At 54.8% G+C, this 13825-nt stretch overlaps 4 protein-coding genes and 3 pseudogenes across 4 annotated transcripts, besides 4 other annotated features; 5 read left to right on the top strand and 2 right to left on the bottom strand.

Annotated features, from left to right (window-relative positions):
- Tc00.1047053510489.50 (trans-sialidase, putative) lies at nt 1–810 on the top strand (the record flags this gene model as incomplete). Its single annotated transcript, XM_802567.1, has 1 exon — nt 1–810. A coding segment is annotated over one exon (810 nt), but the record flags the coding sequence as incomplete, so codon positions are not given.
- Nucleotides 1–13825: a sequence feature (areas not merged during assembly with more than two copies in the genome that could not be assigned to a particular haplotype).
- Nucleotides 874–957: a sequence feature (A-rich).
- Tc00.1047053510489.44 lies at nt 2546–3220 on the top strand (annotated as a pseudogene).
- Nucleotides 3754–4908, top strand: Tc00.1047053510489.36 (annotated as a pseudogene).
- On the top strand, nt 5980–6480 carry Tc00.1047053510489.28 (annotated as a pseudogene).
- Tc00.1047053510489.20 (mucin-associated surface protein (MASP), putative) lies at nt 8723–9499 on the top strand (the record flags this gene model as incomplete). The annotated part of the gene is made up of 1 exon (XM_802566.1): nt 8723–9499. One exon carries the CDS (start codon nt 8723–8725, stop codon nt 9497–9499), a length of 777 nt encoding a protein of 258 aa, XP_807659.1.
- Nucleotides 9036–9120: a sequence feature (CT-rich).
- Nucleotides 10339–11370, bottom strand: Tc00.1047053510489.10 (uncharacterized protein; the record flags this gene model as incomplete). The annotated part of the gene is made up of 1 exon (XM_802565.1): nt 10339–11370. The coding sequence occupies one exon, from the start codon at nt 11368–11370 to the stop codon at nt 10339–10341; it is 1032 nt and encodes a 343-aa protein (XP_807658.1).
- Nucleotides 13246–13438: a sequence feature (T-rich).
- On the bottom strand, nt 13669–13825 carry Tc00.1047053510489.5 (mucin-associated surface protein (MASP), putative; the record flags this gene model as incomplete). Its single annotated transcript, XM_802568.1, has 1 exon — nt 13669–13825. A coding segment is annotated over one exon (157 nt), but the record flags the coding sequence as incomplete, so codon positions are not given.

Genomic DNA, 13825 nt, shown 5'->3' with positions numbered 1-13825 from the left:
AATAAGGATTCAAAAGAGATCTCCCACTTCTACATTGGAGGGGATGGAGAAAAGGCAGCCAACAAAGAAGGCGTGTCTGTGACCGTGACGAACGTCCTGCTGTACAACCGCCCGTTGGATGGCAATGAGATTAATGCGCTTAACCCGAATAAAGCTTCTACTCCAATTCTAGAAGAACAGCAAACGGCGGTGTTGGATACCCGTTTAACACCAGCAAGTGGATCAGTTGCGCAGCAAACCGTGTCCTTGCCTACTCCTGCCGGACCACTGCGGACGGAACAAGAATCGTCGATGATGAGCAGTGGTGTGGGCGGTGTCGGCGTATCCAATTCAGGAGAGACCACTGTGACGAATCCCCTACCTGGGTTGGACAGCGTGCAGCAGTTGGCGTCAGTAAAATCTTCCGATGGAACTCAAAGTGTGAATGCCGCTTCCTCATCTGTTGGTGACAAAAGAGTGGGAAGAGGAGCTGGAGATGAAACGCAGAACGATGAAACACACCAACCTTCTATGGGTACTCCCGCCACAGCAGATGCAAACGCTCCAACCGCTAAGGGCGTTGGGCACGATGGACCCGCAGTGGATCAAGAGATGAACGCGAGCATCCGTGAGGATGAGGAGGCCGCAGGAGGAATTAATGGGCAGGAGGATAACCATGCACAGCACGGCGAAGTAAAGGCTGCGGCACTCAGCAGCAGCCTCGGAAATGTGTCGCAGGGGAATAACACCGATGCCGGCACTGTGCGTGGGAGCGGACTGCTGCCGCTGCTTCTTCTTCTGTTGGGGTTGTGGGTGTTTGCGGCTCTGTGAGGCGTGACTGGCTGCCGCGTGGGACACTTGCGCCCTCCCTGCACGGACACACACGGCAATTAATTTATTTTCTTTAATAACTTTTATTTACTTTTTCTTTCTTTTGTTTCTTGTTTTTTTTATATCCCTATTTCTTCTTTTTTTTTTGGGGGGGGGGGCAATCACTGTGGACGTTTGTTTTTCGTTTCTACTCTTCCCTCTTTAATTGTTTGTTGCTGCACTCTTCCTGTGAGGGGTGCCGTGTGTTTCCCGCCCAACTGCTCCACTAGCACACTCACCGACACGCTCACGACGACGGCCCTGTGCGCCTCGCCTGCTGCACGCATGAGGAGGGGCCGCGACGAACGGCGCGCTGAGGGAGCCGTGACGTGTGGGCGTGCGACGAGGGCCTGTGGGGCGGAGCACACATTTCTTCCCTCTTGTTTTGTTTTCTTTGCGGCCAGGGCTGGCAGACACCCGCAGCGCCACACACACAGCCACACCCTGCCGCCGTGTTTTTCTTTAAGGATTTGTTTTGCTTTTCGTGTTTATTTCATGCGGTGGCGCACCCTTCGGTGTCGGCCTCGTGAGCATTTCTCTCCCCTCCGATGATTTCTTTTTTTTTGCTGCGCTCACTCTCCCGATGGAGTGACGCGACTGCCGTCATGTCTGCGTGCTTCTCTCAGTCCCCACACACGAGTGACTGTGCTCTGCGGGCCGCACTCACGCGCCGATGAGAGGGCTGAGGGGAGCAGCAACACGCCGATGACCCCATGAAATATAAACGATGTGCGGACACATGGAGGGTCGGACGGTCGAAGCACACGCAACCATCTTTTTAATTTTCTTTTGCGGGCAAAATACATACAGACAGTTTGGTGTGGCCACACGGCAGCCAGGCGATCTTCTTTTTCTTATTTTAAAATTTGTGTGGAGCAGTAATGGACGATTTCTTTTTCATTTATAATTATTTTGTGTGGTGGGGTTTACACAAGACGAAGGGGACGTTTTTTTGTTTTCAATAAATGTTGTGTGAATTGCCGCTGCTTGGGCTGCAGTGCAGTGATGAGTTTGAGCGGTCTTCTTCTTGTTGTTTCCGTTATGCGTCTCCGCTGTACATTTTTGTGCGTCCCTCCACATACTCTGCTCCCTCTTTTTTGCGTCTTTGCTTTTTGTTGCTGCAGGCACACACAACCACACACACACACAAGATGCACATTGCAGTGGATTTGAATGCACCTTTTGTAGTGCATGCTGGCAGTTGCGTGTGGCGGCTGTTGTCTTCTTCCGTGGCCATGAGGAGGGGAGAGAGGGAGCGCAACCCGAGTCTATTTCCCTGTGGGTGTGATGCACCGCGTGTGACTGCGCTGAGTTGGGCTCCGTGTCCCATTGATGGCGGGATGGCAGGAAGTTTTTGCCGCGTGATGGATGGATGAGGGTTCGCTTGCTCCGTGTGCGTTGCGTGGTGGCTGCGGGGTTTTGCCATTTCCCTGGGGCTGCGGGAATGAGCTGGGGGAGATGGTGGTGGATGTCTTCTCCTCCTGCATGGTGGGTGGCTGCTGGCGTTGTGTGCCTTTCTTGCGTGGATGCCGTCTCGTGGTGTGTGAACTGTGCGGCTGGGCCTGCTGCCCTCTCCTCATGTTGTCTGCGCTCTCTCGCTGTATCCGCTGTGCTCCGTCCCTTTCCCTCTCGTTCCATTCTTTTCCTTTCCGTCTCACCGATCAGCTGACTGACACCAGCGACTCCACTACGGGCGATGATGACTGCGATGGTGACGGTGCGGCGCCGTGTTGGTCCTTGCGCTCTTGTGCTGCTGCTGCTCGTCCGTGTGTGTGACGGCGACAGGAGACGATAATAACGATAACAGCCGTCCTCCCAGCCCTGAGCTAGGGAAACCGGATCCTACAAAAACATGCCTGGTGCATTACAGCCATATGGTGGGGAGACCGGTGTGCCACAGACAGAGAGTGGGAGAGACAGCGAGGAGGGTTTGAGTATTCAGGACCCTCGTTGCCAAAGGAAGCAGGCACAGCCATCACTGGACAGACACGAGTTCCGCCAGAGTCACTGAGTTCGGCTAGCGATAATCCAGAGCCAGCAGGTTTGGCAACTCATTCTCCACACACACACAAGGTGCGACCGGTATGTCAGTTGCACAAAATAAAGGGCGCAGTAAAATACACGAGGCGATGAGAATCATAAGGCACAGATATCAAATGAGAAGATGAAAATGCCAAATACGACAAACACTATTACGAATACAACAGAGGCACCTCGTAATACGGCCATGAATGCAGAGGCGCCAACCAATATAACGACCAGCGCACCATCACGTATTCGCGAAATGGACGGCAGCCTCAGCAGCTCTGCGTGGGTGTGTGCCTCGCTGCTGCTCGCCGTATCCGCGATGGTGTATACCACTGTGAACTAAAGAATTGTGTGCGGGCTGTGCGTGCCAGCACTCAACCACGGGAAATGTGCGCTTCTATTGTGGTCCGATGTATAAAGTGAGAGTAATTATGATGATTCTGTTTTGCCTTACTTTTTTGCTGCCTGCTGTGTGCTTCTCTTTACTTCCCACATCCGTCACATTGAACGCGTCCCAGACAAACTTGTATGCACGCCACGCATACAACTGTTTGCGTGGACCCACTGTTGGGGATGGATGCATGCAAACTGGAGCCATTTAAGTGCAGGTTTCTGTTTTTGTGTTTTTACATTGTTTAGTTTCTTGCTGCGTGTTTACTTTTGTTTTGATTTTCCTTGCTGTGCCTTTTTTAATTATATTTTTGCATGGCGTTGTGCGCTTTTTGCACTTTATTGGTTGAATATTTCTTACGAAATGCGTGCTGCTGCTGGTGTTTTTTACTGTTCTTTTTCTTGTGTGCGTCCTTGCATTTATTCTTGCTTTGCGTTGACGTGTTGTTATTTTGTGCTGAAGGCTGCACGCAATTGACAGGAGTAATGGCGATGATGATGACTGGCCGTGTGCTGCTGGTGTGTGCCCTCTGCGTGCTGTGGTGCGGTGCTGTTTTGGGCACGCGATGGACGATTACTGCGGTGGGGGTGGAGGGGACGGTTTGAGGCACACGAGTAATGGTGGAGATGACGGCGTGTCTCTAAAGGCGGACTGCGGGTTGTTATCCGCCCGAATGGCATTAATAAAGGCGGTTGAGGCTGCGGAATCTGGAGAAGAAGGATTGAGTGCTCCAGATCCACTGGAAAAGTCGAAGGAGTCATTACCTAATAATAAATTGGGCAATAATACGCAGTCCACTGGAGCGCCTGGTTTAGGAGGTGGCGGTGTCGCAGGTCAAACAGCAGAAGCAGCAGTAGCGCTGGAGCCCGGAGGATCGGGTACAGGAGGACAGGTGAGGCAGCCTAAAGTGGTGGAAGCAAATGGAAAAGAAGGAGAGACTGCCAACGATACAAAGAGCGGAAGCGCATCTAATTCCGAAGAAATAAAAACTTTTGAATCTTCTTCTGGCAGCCCTGGCACTGAGGGTATTAAAATACACAACTTGGAGAATACTTCCGAGAGAAATGAATCCTACAAAGAGACACCGACGGAAGAAAACAATCTCTTCAGTAAATATGACTGTACTGAATTGGCGCTGAAAGAAGAACCAAAAAAAACAGGAGATAAAAAAAACGCAATTCATGAGGCACCAACAGAGACACGTGGAATTCCAGCCAAGGACGCAGAAATACAAACGGCAACACCATCGCCACCACCAACAACAATGAATGAATAGTCCAGCACTGAGGATTTACCACCCGTGCAACCGCTACAACACGTCCAAGACGACAATGCAGAATCCACGCCACCATCACCCACGGCAAACGGTGGTGCCGCCAATAACGAAGCTGACAAGAGCACTGAAAAGCACATCCCGAACAGTGATCCAGCAGCTGATGGTGCAGGGACAGCAGAGGGAAAACAAAATGAAAATAAAGATGCCAATCCGAAAGAAACACCATTCGAAGCCAAATCCATGAAAAATACAACGGCGACGACTGGCGACAGTGACGGCAGCACCGCGGTCTCCCACACCACCTCCCCTCTTTTGCTTCTTCTTGTTGTTGTTGCTTGTGCGGCTGCGGTGGTGGCCGCGTGAGAGTGAGGGAGAGAGAGCCGTGCACCGCCCGCACACACACTCGTCCTTCTCTCTCTCTGTGTGTGTGTCCCCTTGCATGGACTCTCGCCCTCACCTCACCCCACGAGGCACACACAATAATGTGCCCATTGTATATATGCATGCACACCCATGCAGGCCCGTTGGTGCTCTCTTTTGCACGACACGCAGCGCTGCCGTCCTGCCTGGCTGCATGGGCGGAGCACCGTAACTGTTTCTGTTTTGTTTTTATTGCATTGAGTGGGCGACCTCTCTCTCTCTCCCTCTGTGTGTGTGTTTTGCTTTACGGGAGTAATGAGAGTGTGTGTGCGCTGGTCGTCCTACGCTTCGGCTTTTTGTTTTGAATCTTTAATTTCTGTTGTGGTTGGGTGCACTCATTTTACTTTCATTGATTGGTGACTTGATTAAACTGCGGACGGCTGAATTTTCCCTTTTGTATTCTCCTGTTCTTTGTTTCTTCCCACGCAATCGGTCCTTGTTGCTTCAGCGAGCCACGAAATATTTGCCTAACACCCACATCAATGGCTTACTTGCTCTACACCCCACATTAGTTTGAGACGCTGGTGCTGCTGCATGTGATGATGTTTATGGTGTGATTGCCAGCGGGTGCTTTGCTGTCACTTTGACGTACCCTCGATTTGTTGAATATGTGATGCGTGCCGACAGCACGAATTGGATCCGCGTTGTTGTGAGGGACGCACCCTTTTGAGCAGTTGGTGCGCTGCAGCCATACACCGTCATTGGGAGGGATGGACGCCCATCCGCATCAACGTATCCACAAGGGACCTGGATGATACCGGGAAGCATTGGATCTCAGAGAGGTACTACGCAATGAATTCGTCGAATGACAATCGCCACTGTGAAGGTGACGTTGTATCCTCTGCGCACGGGATCATTCTCGAGAATGAAGTTGCCCCTGCTGCTGTCAAACCGCATGCGCATTGTCTGCTCGTGCAGCCACTGGAGGGTCCTTTGATTGTGCCCCCATTTGCCACGGGCAGCGTTTGCAGTCGGTTCACGGTGCGTGCTGTGCATTTTTCCACTGGTGTTGCCAATGCTGACATGGTGTGTGTGGCAGAGCGCTGTCGGTGGCGGTGCACTGGTCGACTGCCGTGGTGGCTGCGAGGAGCCCCGCGACCGCGACGACATTGATGGCATGGAGCTGCAGGATGGCGATGGGGACGGGAGGACGCTGGACTCGCACTGGTCGCAGCGCCACGCGAAGGATGAGTGGATGGCACCGATTGGGAGTGCCGTCTACCGCACGGAGCTGACGCTGGCCGCACCGGCTGACCTGGGCTGCATGAGGGCGGAGTGGGAGATGGCGGAGCCGATGCGCTGGTGAAGGAATTCGAACTGTGCGCTGCTGCAGAGGAAGTGCTCCGCACCGAACATGAGTGAATATTCCCAGATGTTCAGTGAAGCGGGCATTAATGCCAGACGCTGCACGTTGGATCGGTATTCCAGTTGTTGGTGTGTAGACGAATTATCCATGAAGGGTCAGCAAAACGTCCGATGGACAGTTGCCCCATCACTGGTCCCGCACTGGATGTGAGAGATGCTGCCGCTGTTATTTGGAGGGGAGAATATTTGTCTGCGGTGCCTGGGGACAAGGCCTCTTCGTGGTGTCTGGACACGCTTCCCACCAACACGACGGATGCGAGGGACCCGGAAGAAATATACATCTCGGTGCTGTCATGCATGCGGCATTGCGGTGCCTCGGCATGCGGGTGCGTCTGAGAGTGACTGAAGAGGGTAACGCCCGCTGTGCCCCATGCACGGCCGAGGCGACGATTACGTGGGTTGCTCCGCCCTACGACGAGGGAAACGTTATTTTCCGTGACCACGCGCAGTTGTGCACGATATCCGCCACCAGCGGCAGGCTGCTTCCAGTGGTTCCGTGGGACGGCGATGTGAGAGGGTGTGGAGCAGGACGGTTTCACTGGCATCTACTGAACAAGCTTTGCTACGGGCATCCGTCCCCGATCCAGAGAGCATTGGGACCGGCCGTGGCACACCACCGAAGGATGTGGACACGGCTGCTCCCCAGAAGCATCCGTCGCCGGAGGAGAAGGAGGTCGCCTCCGGTGCCACGACGGCAACGGTGTGCTCTTGCCCAGCGACACCGCGGGTGCGCCGCAGGGGGCGGAGAGGAGCGCGATCTTCCGGACATTGACGATGTGGCCGCCGATGGTGTGGCGTCTGTTGTGGAACAATCATTAGGAGATGAGGCCGTCAGCGACGAGGCCGGTGGCGGTGCCACAGCCACGGGACCCAAGGGCCCTGATGCCGCTGATGACGCGCAAGGCGCCGTGGACCCTCCGCCGAGGGAGGATGAAGCGGCGGTGGTGCGCGGGGTTGGGAGGCAGACATGAAGGACGCCCCGCCTCCGATCCACGGCAATAACAGTGCGGCGGCTGCTTGTCCCTTTCCGCTGCTTCTTCTGCTTGCCGCTGCCGCCGCGGTGCCAACATTGAGCAGTGGGTGCAAGAGAGAAAGGCCTATATCAACTGGCATGTTCCTGTCAGTATATATACATACGCTCTGCTTGTCCTTATACTTTGTACCATGGACATGTTGCATGCACTCTCCCTCTTTTGTGTTGGTCGCTAATGTGGCGGCACCACGCGTGCATTATGGGTTGGGATAAGAAATTGTTTGACTTCTTCTGGAGGATACTGTGGGGTGTTTTTGTGCGTGTGCGAGGGATCTGTGTGGTTTTGATTTCCCTATTTTTATTCAGCTGCCTTGGCATTGTGTAATGATACTTCCCTTCTCCATTATGTGTGTTCTGAAGTGTTTCTAGGGCACCGGGAGTGGATGCCTGTGGACGCACGCCGTGCATTATGCGCTACATTGGTGGGAGGGGAGACTGAAATAACTGGCGGGATTCAGTAAGGCGCATTTTTTCCCACGGACCCTGCAGCCGCAGCAGCATGAGTGGCGCTTTGCATCTGGACGTGTGGATTGTTTCCCTCTTGCGAGGCCTTTTTTACTGCGTGTCATTCTCCGCTCGGGTACCGTGCCCGTGGCAGCAGCGGCGGCATCAAAAGGGCTGTGTGCGTGGAGAGTCCTTGATTGAGTGCCTGTCTTACTTCTCTATTCTGTTGATTGATTGTACCGTGTGCCGGCCAAACGGTTGACATGACGTTCTTCTGACGGCGGGGTCCGCGTGAGACGATGTTGCGTCGCGTGGTTTGTTGCGGGTGTGTGATTTCCGCAACGGTTTTTGGGCGGTTGACTGTTGGGTCGTTGAGGGCGGCGTGGCGACGGGTGTGGATGGGCCCGATTGTGTGCCGTGGCTGTTCGTGGGGGGAGCCGCGGGAAGGAGGAAGGCAGCGGACCGATGGACTCACGAGGAGTGCGGTGGCGTGCAGCCATGAAGATTGGCGACAGGGACTCACTGCCGCTGTGAGTTGCCGTGTGTGGTGTTTGTTTCTGTTATTATTACTTGCGTTGTTGGATGTGGCCGCTGTGGGGGAAGACTGTTTTTTGTTTCTTTTTCACGCCGTTTTGGGATCCTTTTCTGCACCGGCATCACTGTGTTCTTGCCGTACTGTTGCGCCCTCTTTCCCTTCCTTTTGGGGGCAGCTGCGGGTGGGTCTTACATGCCGTGGAGTTGTGTGCCGTGCTGTCCGGTGTTTCATTGTTGCCTGTTCTTCCTGCGTGCACGCGTCCCCCATGCTCATGACAACAACCCTCATGCAAACGCTGCTCCTCCTTTTCCATGCTGCTGATGTGTGTGTTCTTCTCATCCTCCTCTCTTTGTCCCTCCCTAGACTGTGTGTGCAGCCGTGATGATGACGATGACTGGCCGTGTGCTGCTGGTGTGTGCCCTCTGCGTGCTGTGGTGCGGTGCCGGCGGTGGTGGACGAGCTCAAGCAGCTTCTCCGGATACTACGTCCAGTGAAGAGAAACCTCAAAACGTGAATGATACCACAGGTGTCGTTGGTGCAGGAGAAGGTGACAAAAACGATAAACAGGCGGCGCCTAAAGCACCCGCAGCACCAACGACGTCAGGATTACAGGGAGCGCCAGCGAGCCCGTCACCGGCAACAGAATCCGGAGGAGCATCAGAAACGCCAGGTGCAGCAAATGACAGCAAGCATCAAAAAGAAGACGAAAAGGAGGACGAAGAAGACGAGGAGGGAGAGGAAGAGGAGGAGGAAGAGGAAGAAGACGAAGAGGAAGAGGATGATACGAAAGAAGTGGAGGGGACAGGGGAAGAAGAAGCTGTTACCAGCACCACAGGGGAGATCTCAGCAGGCGGTCAAGAGCAGCCAAATTTATCATCTGGTGCGGCGGGAGCATCGAATATAACAAATCCCAACAGCACCCAAACAACTGGAGACGATGTTTCAGCAGCCGATGGTGCAGGGACACCAGAGGGAAAACAAAATGAAAATAAAGATGCCAATCCGAAAGAAACACCAGTCGAAGCCGCAGTCATGAAAACTACAACGGCGACGACTGGCGACAGTGACGGCAGCACCGCGGTCTCCCACACCACCTCCCCTCTTTTGCTTCTTCTTGTTGTTGCGTGTGCGGCTGCTGCTGCGGTGGTGGCCGCGTGAGAGTGAGGGAGGGAGAGCCGTGCACCGCCCGCACACACACTCTTCCTTCTCTCTCTGTGTGTGTGTCCCCTTGCATGGACTCTCGCTCTCACCTCACCCCACGAGGCACACCCATGCAGGCCCGTTGGTGCTCTCTTTTGCACGACACGCACCGCTGCCGTCCTGCCTGGCTGCATGGGCGGAGCACCGTAACTGTTTCTGTTTTGTTTTTATTGCATTGAGTGGGCGACCTCTCTCTCTCTCTCCGTCTGTGTGTGTGTTTTGCTTTACGGGAGCAATGAGAGTGTGTGCGCTGGTCGTCCCACGCTTCGGCTTTTTGTTTTGTTTTTCTTGTTTTACTTGTGTTGTGGTTGACTGCACTCCTTCTATTACACTTTTTATTCGATTATTGGCAGTTTGCTTTGACTGCGGACGCCTAAATTCTCTTTTTCATTTTTTCGTTTCCTTTGAGATATTGTCAGTGTTTCTTATTCTTTTCAAACCATGAAGTGTTTTTTTTAAACGTACAGCATGTTTCAGTTGTTCCACGTCACCCCACGGTCTGCGGTGCTTCACGGTCTGCGGTGCTGCTGGTGCTTCTGGTTGTGATGTGTTGTGCTGGAGGGTGCTTTGCTGCCAGCCTGACGTACTCCTGCTCCTCTGACAAAGCGATGCGTGCCCACAGGGCGAAGTCGATCGCGGCTGTGGTGAGGGACGTGCTTCTTGGATCTGAGGGTGCGTCGCAGACATGCACCGTCATTGGGAGGAATGGATGGGCGCCCATCCGCATCAATGTGTCGACAAGGGACCCGGATGATGCCAGGAAGTATTGGATCTCAGAGAGGTACTACACAATGAATTCATTGCGGCAATTGCGAGTGTGAAGGTGACGTTTTTCTATGCTGAGAAAAGGGATGTATTTGTTTTGTTATACTTTGCTGCCACTGCTCGTTAATGGCCCGCGGGCTGTCCGTAGCGATGTGGCCAGTTTTTCCTTCTTGAACGGTGCTGTCGTGCGAAAGGGTGTTTTCCCAAATAGTTGGATGCTCAGTCGTCGAGGACGGGGGCATTCCCACAGCGTGTGCGGCAGGCCTTCCCGTGGATTGTCGGGGGCTCAGCGGCTGGTGGGGGTTGCAGCAGAGGAGTGGCTGAAGGGCTACGGCTGTCATTGGAGCTTGCAGAGGTGCGTTGTCCGTTTTTTGCTCGTTGATACGCTTGACATTTTCGGTAATGACCTGCGCGTGAGGCACTTGTTGGGAAGACCGTGGAGCTGTCGCAGAATCCACATGTGAGGCCTTCTGCAACGATTGGAGTGCCGGGGTTAGTGCGTCGGGCGTGTGCCTCCATATTGTGGACGGACGAGAAGACGCTGCTGCAGCTTGGGCAGGGCGACGTTGATCTGCTGCTCGTCGTTCTACGAGGAGGTGCCGTGGACACGCCAGGTGGAGATTCCGGAGGAGGTCGGGGCGGTCCTGCCTCTTCAGTGTGAGGAAGGGCAGCACCACCGAAATAATGGGTTGCTTGTGATCCGCAGGGCGCGTGCCGGTCAGCCGCAGGTTGGGCAGGAGGACGTCAATCAGCCGCTTGCTGCTCGGCAAGGAGTGGCGGTGCTCACGTCGGGAAGAGGTTACGGCGGAGGCAGAGCACAGACGCGGTCCCAACAGCACCGCAGTACAGCCGATCCCAGAGGACAGGGACGTGGCTCCGTCATGCCTCGGAGCATCACAGGCCTGGGATCGAGAGGGCACCAAACTGTTTCGCACGGGCCTCTGGCAGCATGGAGAAGCCATGGCGGAGGGCATGATTGCGGTCCTCCCGTTTGCAGAGCACTTCAGCACGGGGCAGGCTGCCGCTGCAACACACTCGGCCTGCTCCATTCCGTCCAGATACATGTGGGAATGTCACGGCTGCCGCGCGGTATGGTGCCTTTGCGCATCTCCAACCATGTGGTCACCGAGGCCAGAGGTGTTCCACACGCCGAGGTGGAAGCATTCCAGTCGGCATCACGCAGGACAAAGGCGACATGTTTCCGTTGTGGCAGCATGCCTGCCAGTCGTGGGATGCCGTCCTCCGTCCCCGCAGTGTGGGATTGCAGATGGTGATCCGAGTCCATGTAAACGGGTGGACGTACAGTGGGAGACACGAAATACGCTTTGCAAGTCACGTCGGGAAACGAGACGCTGCGGCCGCTAATCCGCGTTGCCTGTGCCGTGTCGTCGGACAGCTCAATCTCCATGCCGCTTGGGGTGGCGGCGAGGTCCTCTCCTGCCGTCGTTCATGGTGAGCGACCGTCCCACAGCTCATGGTGTGAATTCAGGTCAACTGCAACAGGCGCTTCAGGACCAAGACGACGAATGTCGCTCGCAAAGTGAGCAGTTGCCGGGAAGGCCGCAGAGGTTCACCACGCATATGCTGGGGCTGGCCGGTGGGCACACGCGGAGGGCGGTGGTCTCCAGGCAGTTGGTTCCAGCAGCGACAGGCGCTCGCACGGAAAGGTGTGGTGCACCACGAAGGTCACGCCACCGGCACGCCCACTGCAGGCCTGGTGGAAGTCAATGCAGCCAATGAGCCTCGTCGCTGGCACTCTGGTGCCTGCACTCCTGCAGAAGAACGATGTCGGGCTGGTGCTGCGCCAGTCAAGCAGCAAGGGCAATCCTGAGGGGGAACGGCTTGAACTTCTGAGATGCGGCTCTTGCGGACACCACCGCAGCGGGTGATGCCGGCAAAGTGGCCGCAATGAAACGACTGTGCGGTTGTCAGTCGGGCTGCAGGCAAACCGCCTCGCCGCTCCACAACCAACAGAGCGTGGGATCCTCTCGAGGGGTGACGCCGTCGTGGTCCCCGTCACGCCCGCAGCAATGCCCTGCTGCAATCACTCCCACAGAGAGACAATAAAGAGTCTTGTGGATGTGTGCCGAGAGCACAGCGACTGTCATCGCCAGAGACGGCCATCGTGGCACCGTCCGTCACGCGTCAGCACACACCGAGCAACGCACGCACCCGGCAAAGCAAACACACAGGCGAAAGAAGAATGACCCCAAGAGCAGGCAACACCTCCACACATGGCGGACATCGCACAGCCGCGTCAGTTGGCCTCCAGCACAATGCAAAAGCGTACCACACGCATCCATCCAATGACACCGTGATTCCCACCGCCAACGGTAGACACGCAGCGACCATACTATGTCAGCACGGGATGCAGGCCAACGTCCCACCGTCGCCAAGAAATTCCTGCAGAGCACCGTGCAACTAAGTATATATGTGTGTGTGCTGGAGGAGCAGAAGAGAAGACGAGCACAGGAAGGCACATCAACACAGCAACAGGCACAACTGGAGAGCAGCGACAAATGCAGTACGGTCCCGACATCAACAATCACACACGATGGCAACAAATACAAAAGCAAAAAAACAGAACAAATCCTTAAAGAAAAACACGGCGGCAGGGTGTGGCTGTGTGTGTGGCGCTGCGGGTGTCTGCCCGCCCTCGCCGCAAGAAAACAAAACAAGAGGGAAGAAATGTGTGCTCCGCCCCACAGGCCCTCGTCGCACGCCCACACGTCACGGCTCCCTCAGCGCGCCGTTCGTCGCGGCCCCTCCTCATGCGTGCAGCAGGCGAGACGCACAGGGCCGTCGTCATGAGCGTGTCGGTGGTGTGCGAGTGGAGCAGTTGGGCGGGAAACACACGGCACCCCTCGCAGGAAGAGTGCAGCAACAAACAATTAAGGAGGGAAGAGTAGAAAAGAAAAACGTCCATATTGATTGCCCCCCAAAAGCAAAAAAAAAGGAAGTGAGAGAAAAGGACAATAAAAAGTAAAAGCAAACACAAAAAACAAAAGAAATTAAACAAAAACACTCACACAACCAGAAAAAACAAAAAAACAATTAAAATATTTCAAAGCAAACAGCAAAGAGAAATTAAAAACACTTAAAACAATCGTAAGAGGACAAAAAACAGAAACAGTTACGGTGCTCCGCCCATGCAGCCAGGCAGGACGGCAGCGGTGCGTGTCGTGCAAAAGAGAGCACCAACAGGCCTGCATGGGTGTGCATGCATATATACAATGGGCACATTATTGTGTGTGCCTCGTGGGGTGAGGTGAGGGCGAGAGTCCATGCAAGGGGACACACACACAGAGAGAGAGAAGGACGAGTGTGTGTGCGGGCGGTGCACGGCTCTCTCTCCCTCACTCTCACGCGGCCACCACCGCAGCAGCAGCGGCACACGCAACAACAAGAAGAAGAAGCAAAAGAGGGGAGGTGGTGTGGGAGACCGCGGTGCTGCCGTCACTGTCGCCAGTCGTCGCCGTTGTATTTTTTATGGCTGCGGCTTCGACTGGTGTTTCCTTC

Source organism: Trypanosoma cruzi, genomic scaffold (assembly GCF_000209065.1).
Source record: "Trypanosoma cruzi strain CL Brener 1047053516763 genomic scaffold, whole genome shotgun sequence".
NCBI classification, from domain to species: Eukaryota; Euglenozoa; class Kinetoplastea; order Trypanosomatida; family Trypanosomatidae; genus Trypanosoma; species Trypanosoma cruzi.
The sequence above is the reverse complement of the archived record's forward strand: the minus strand, read 5'-3'. Positions and strand labels throughout refer to the sequence as shown.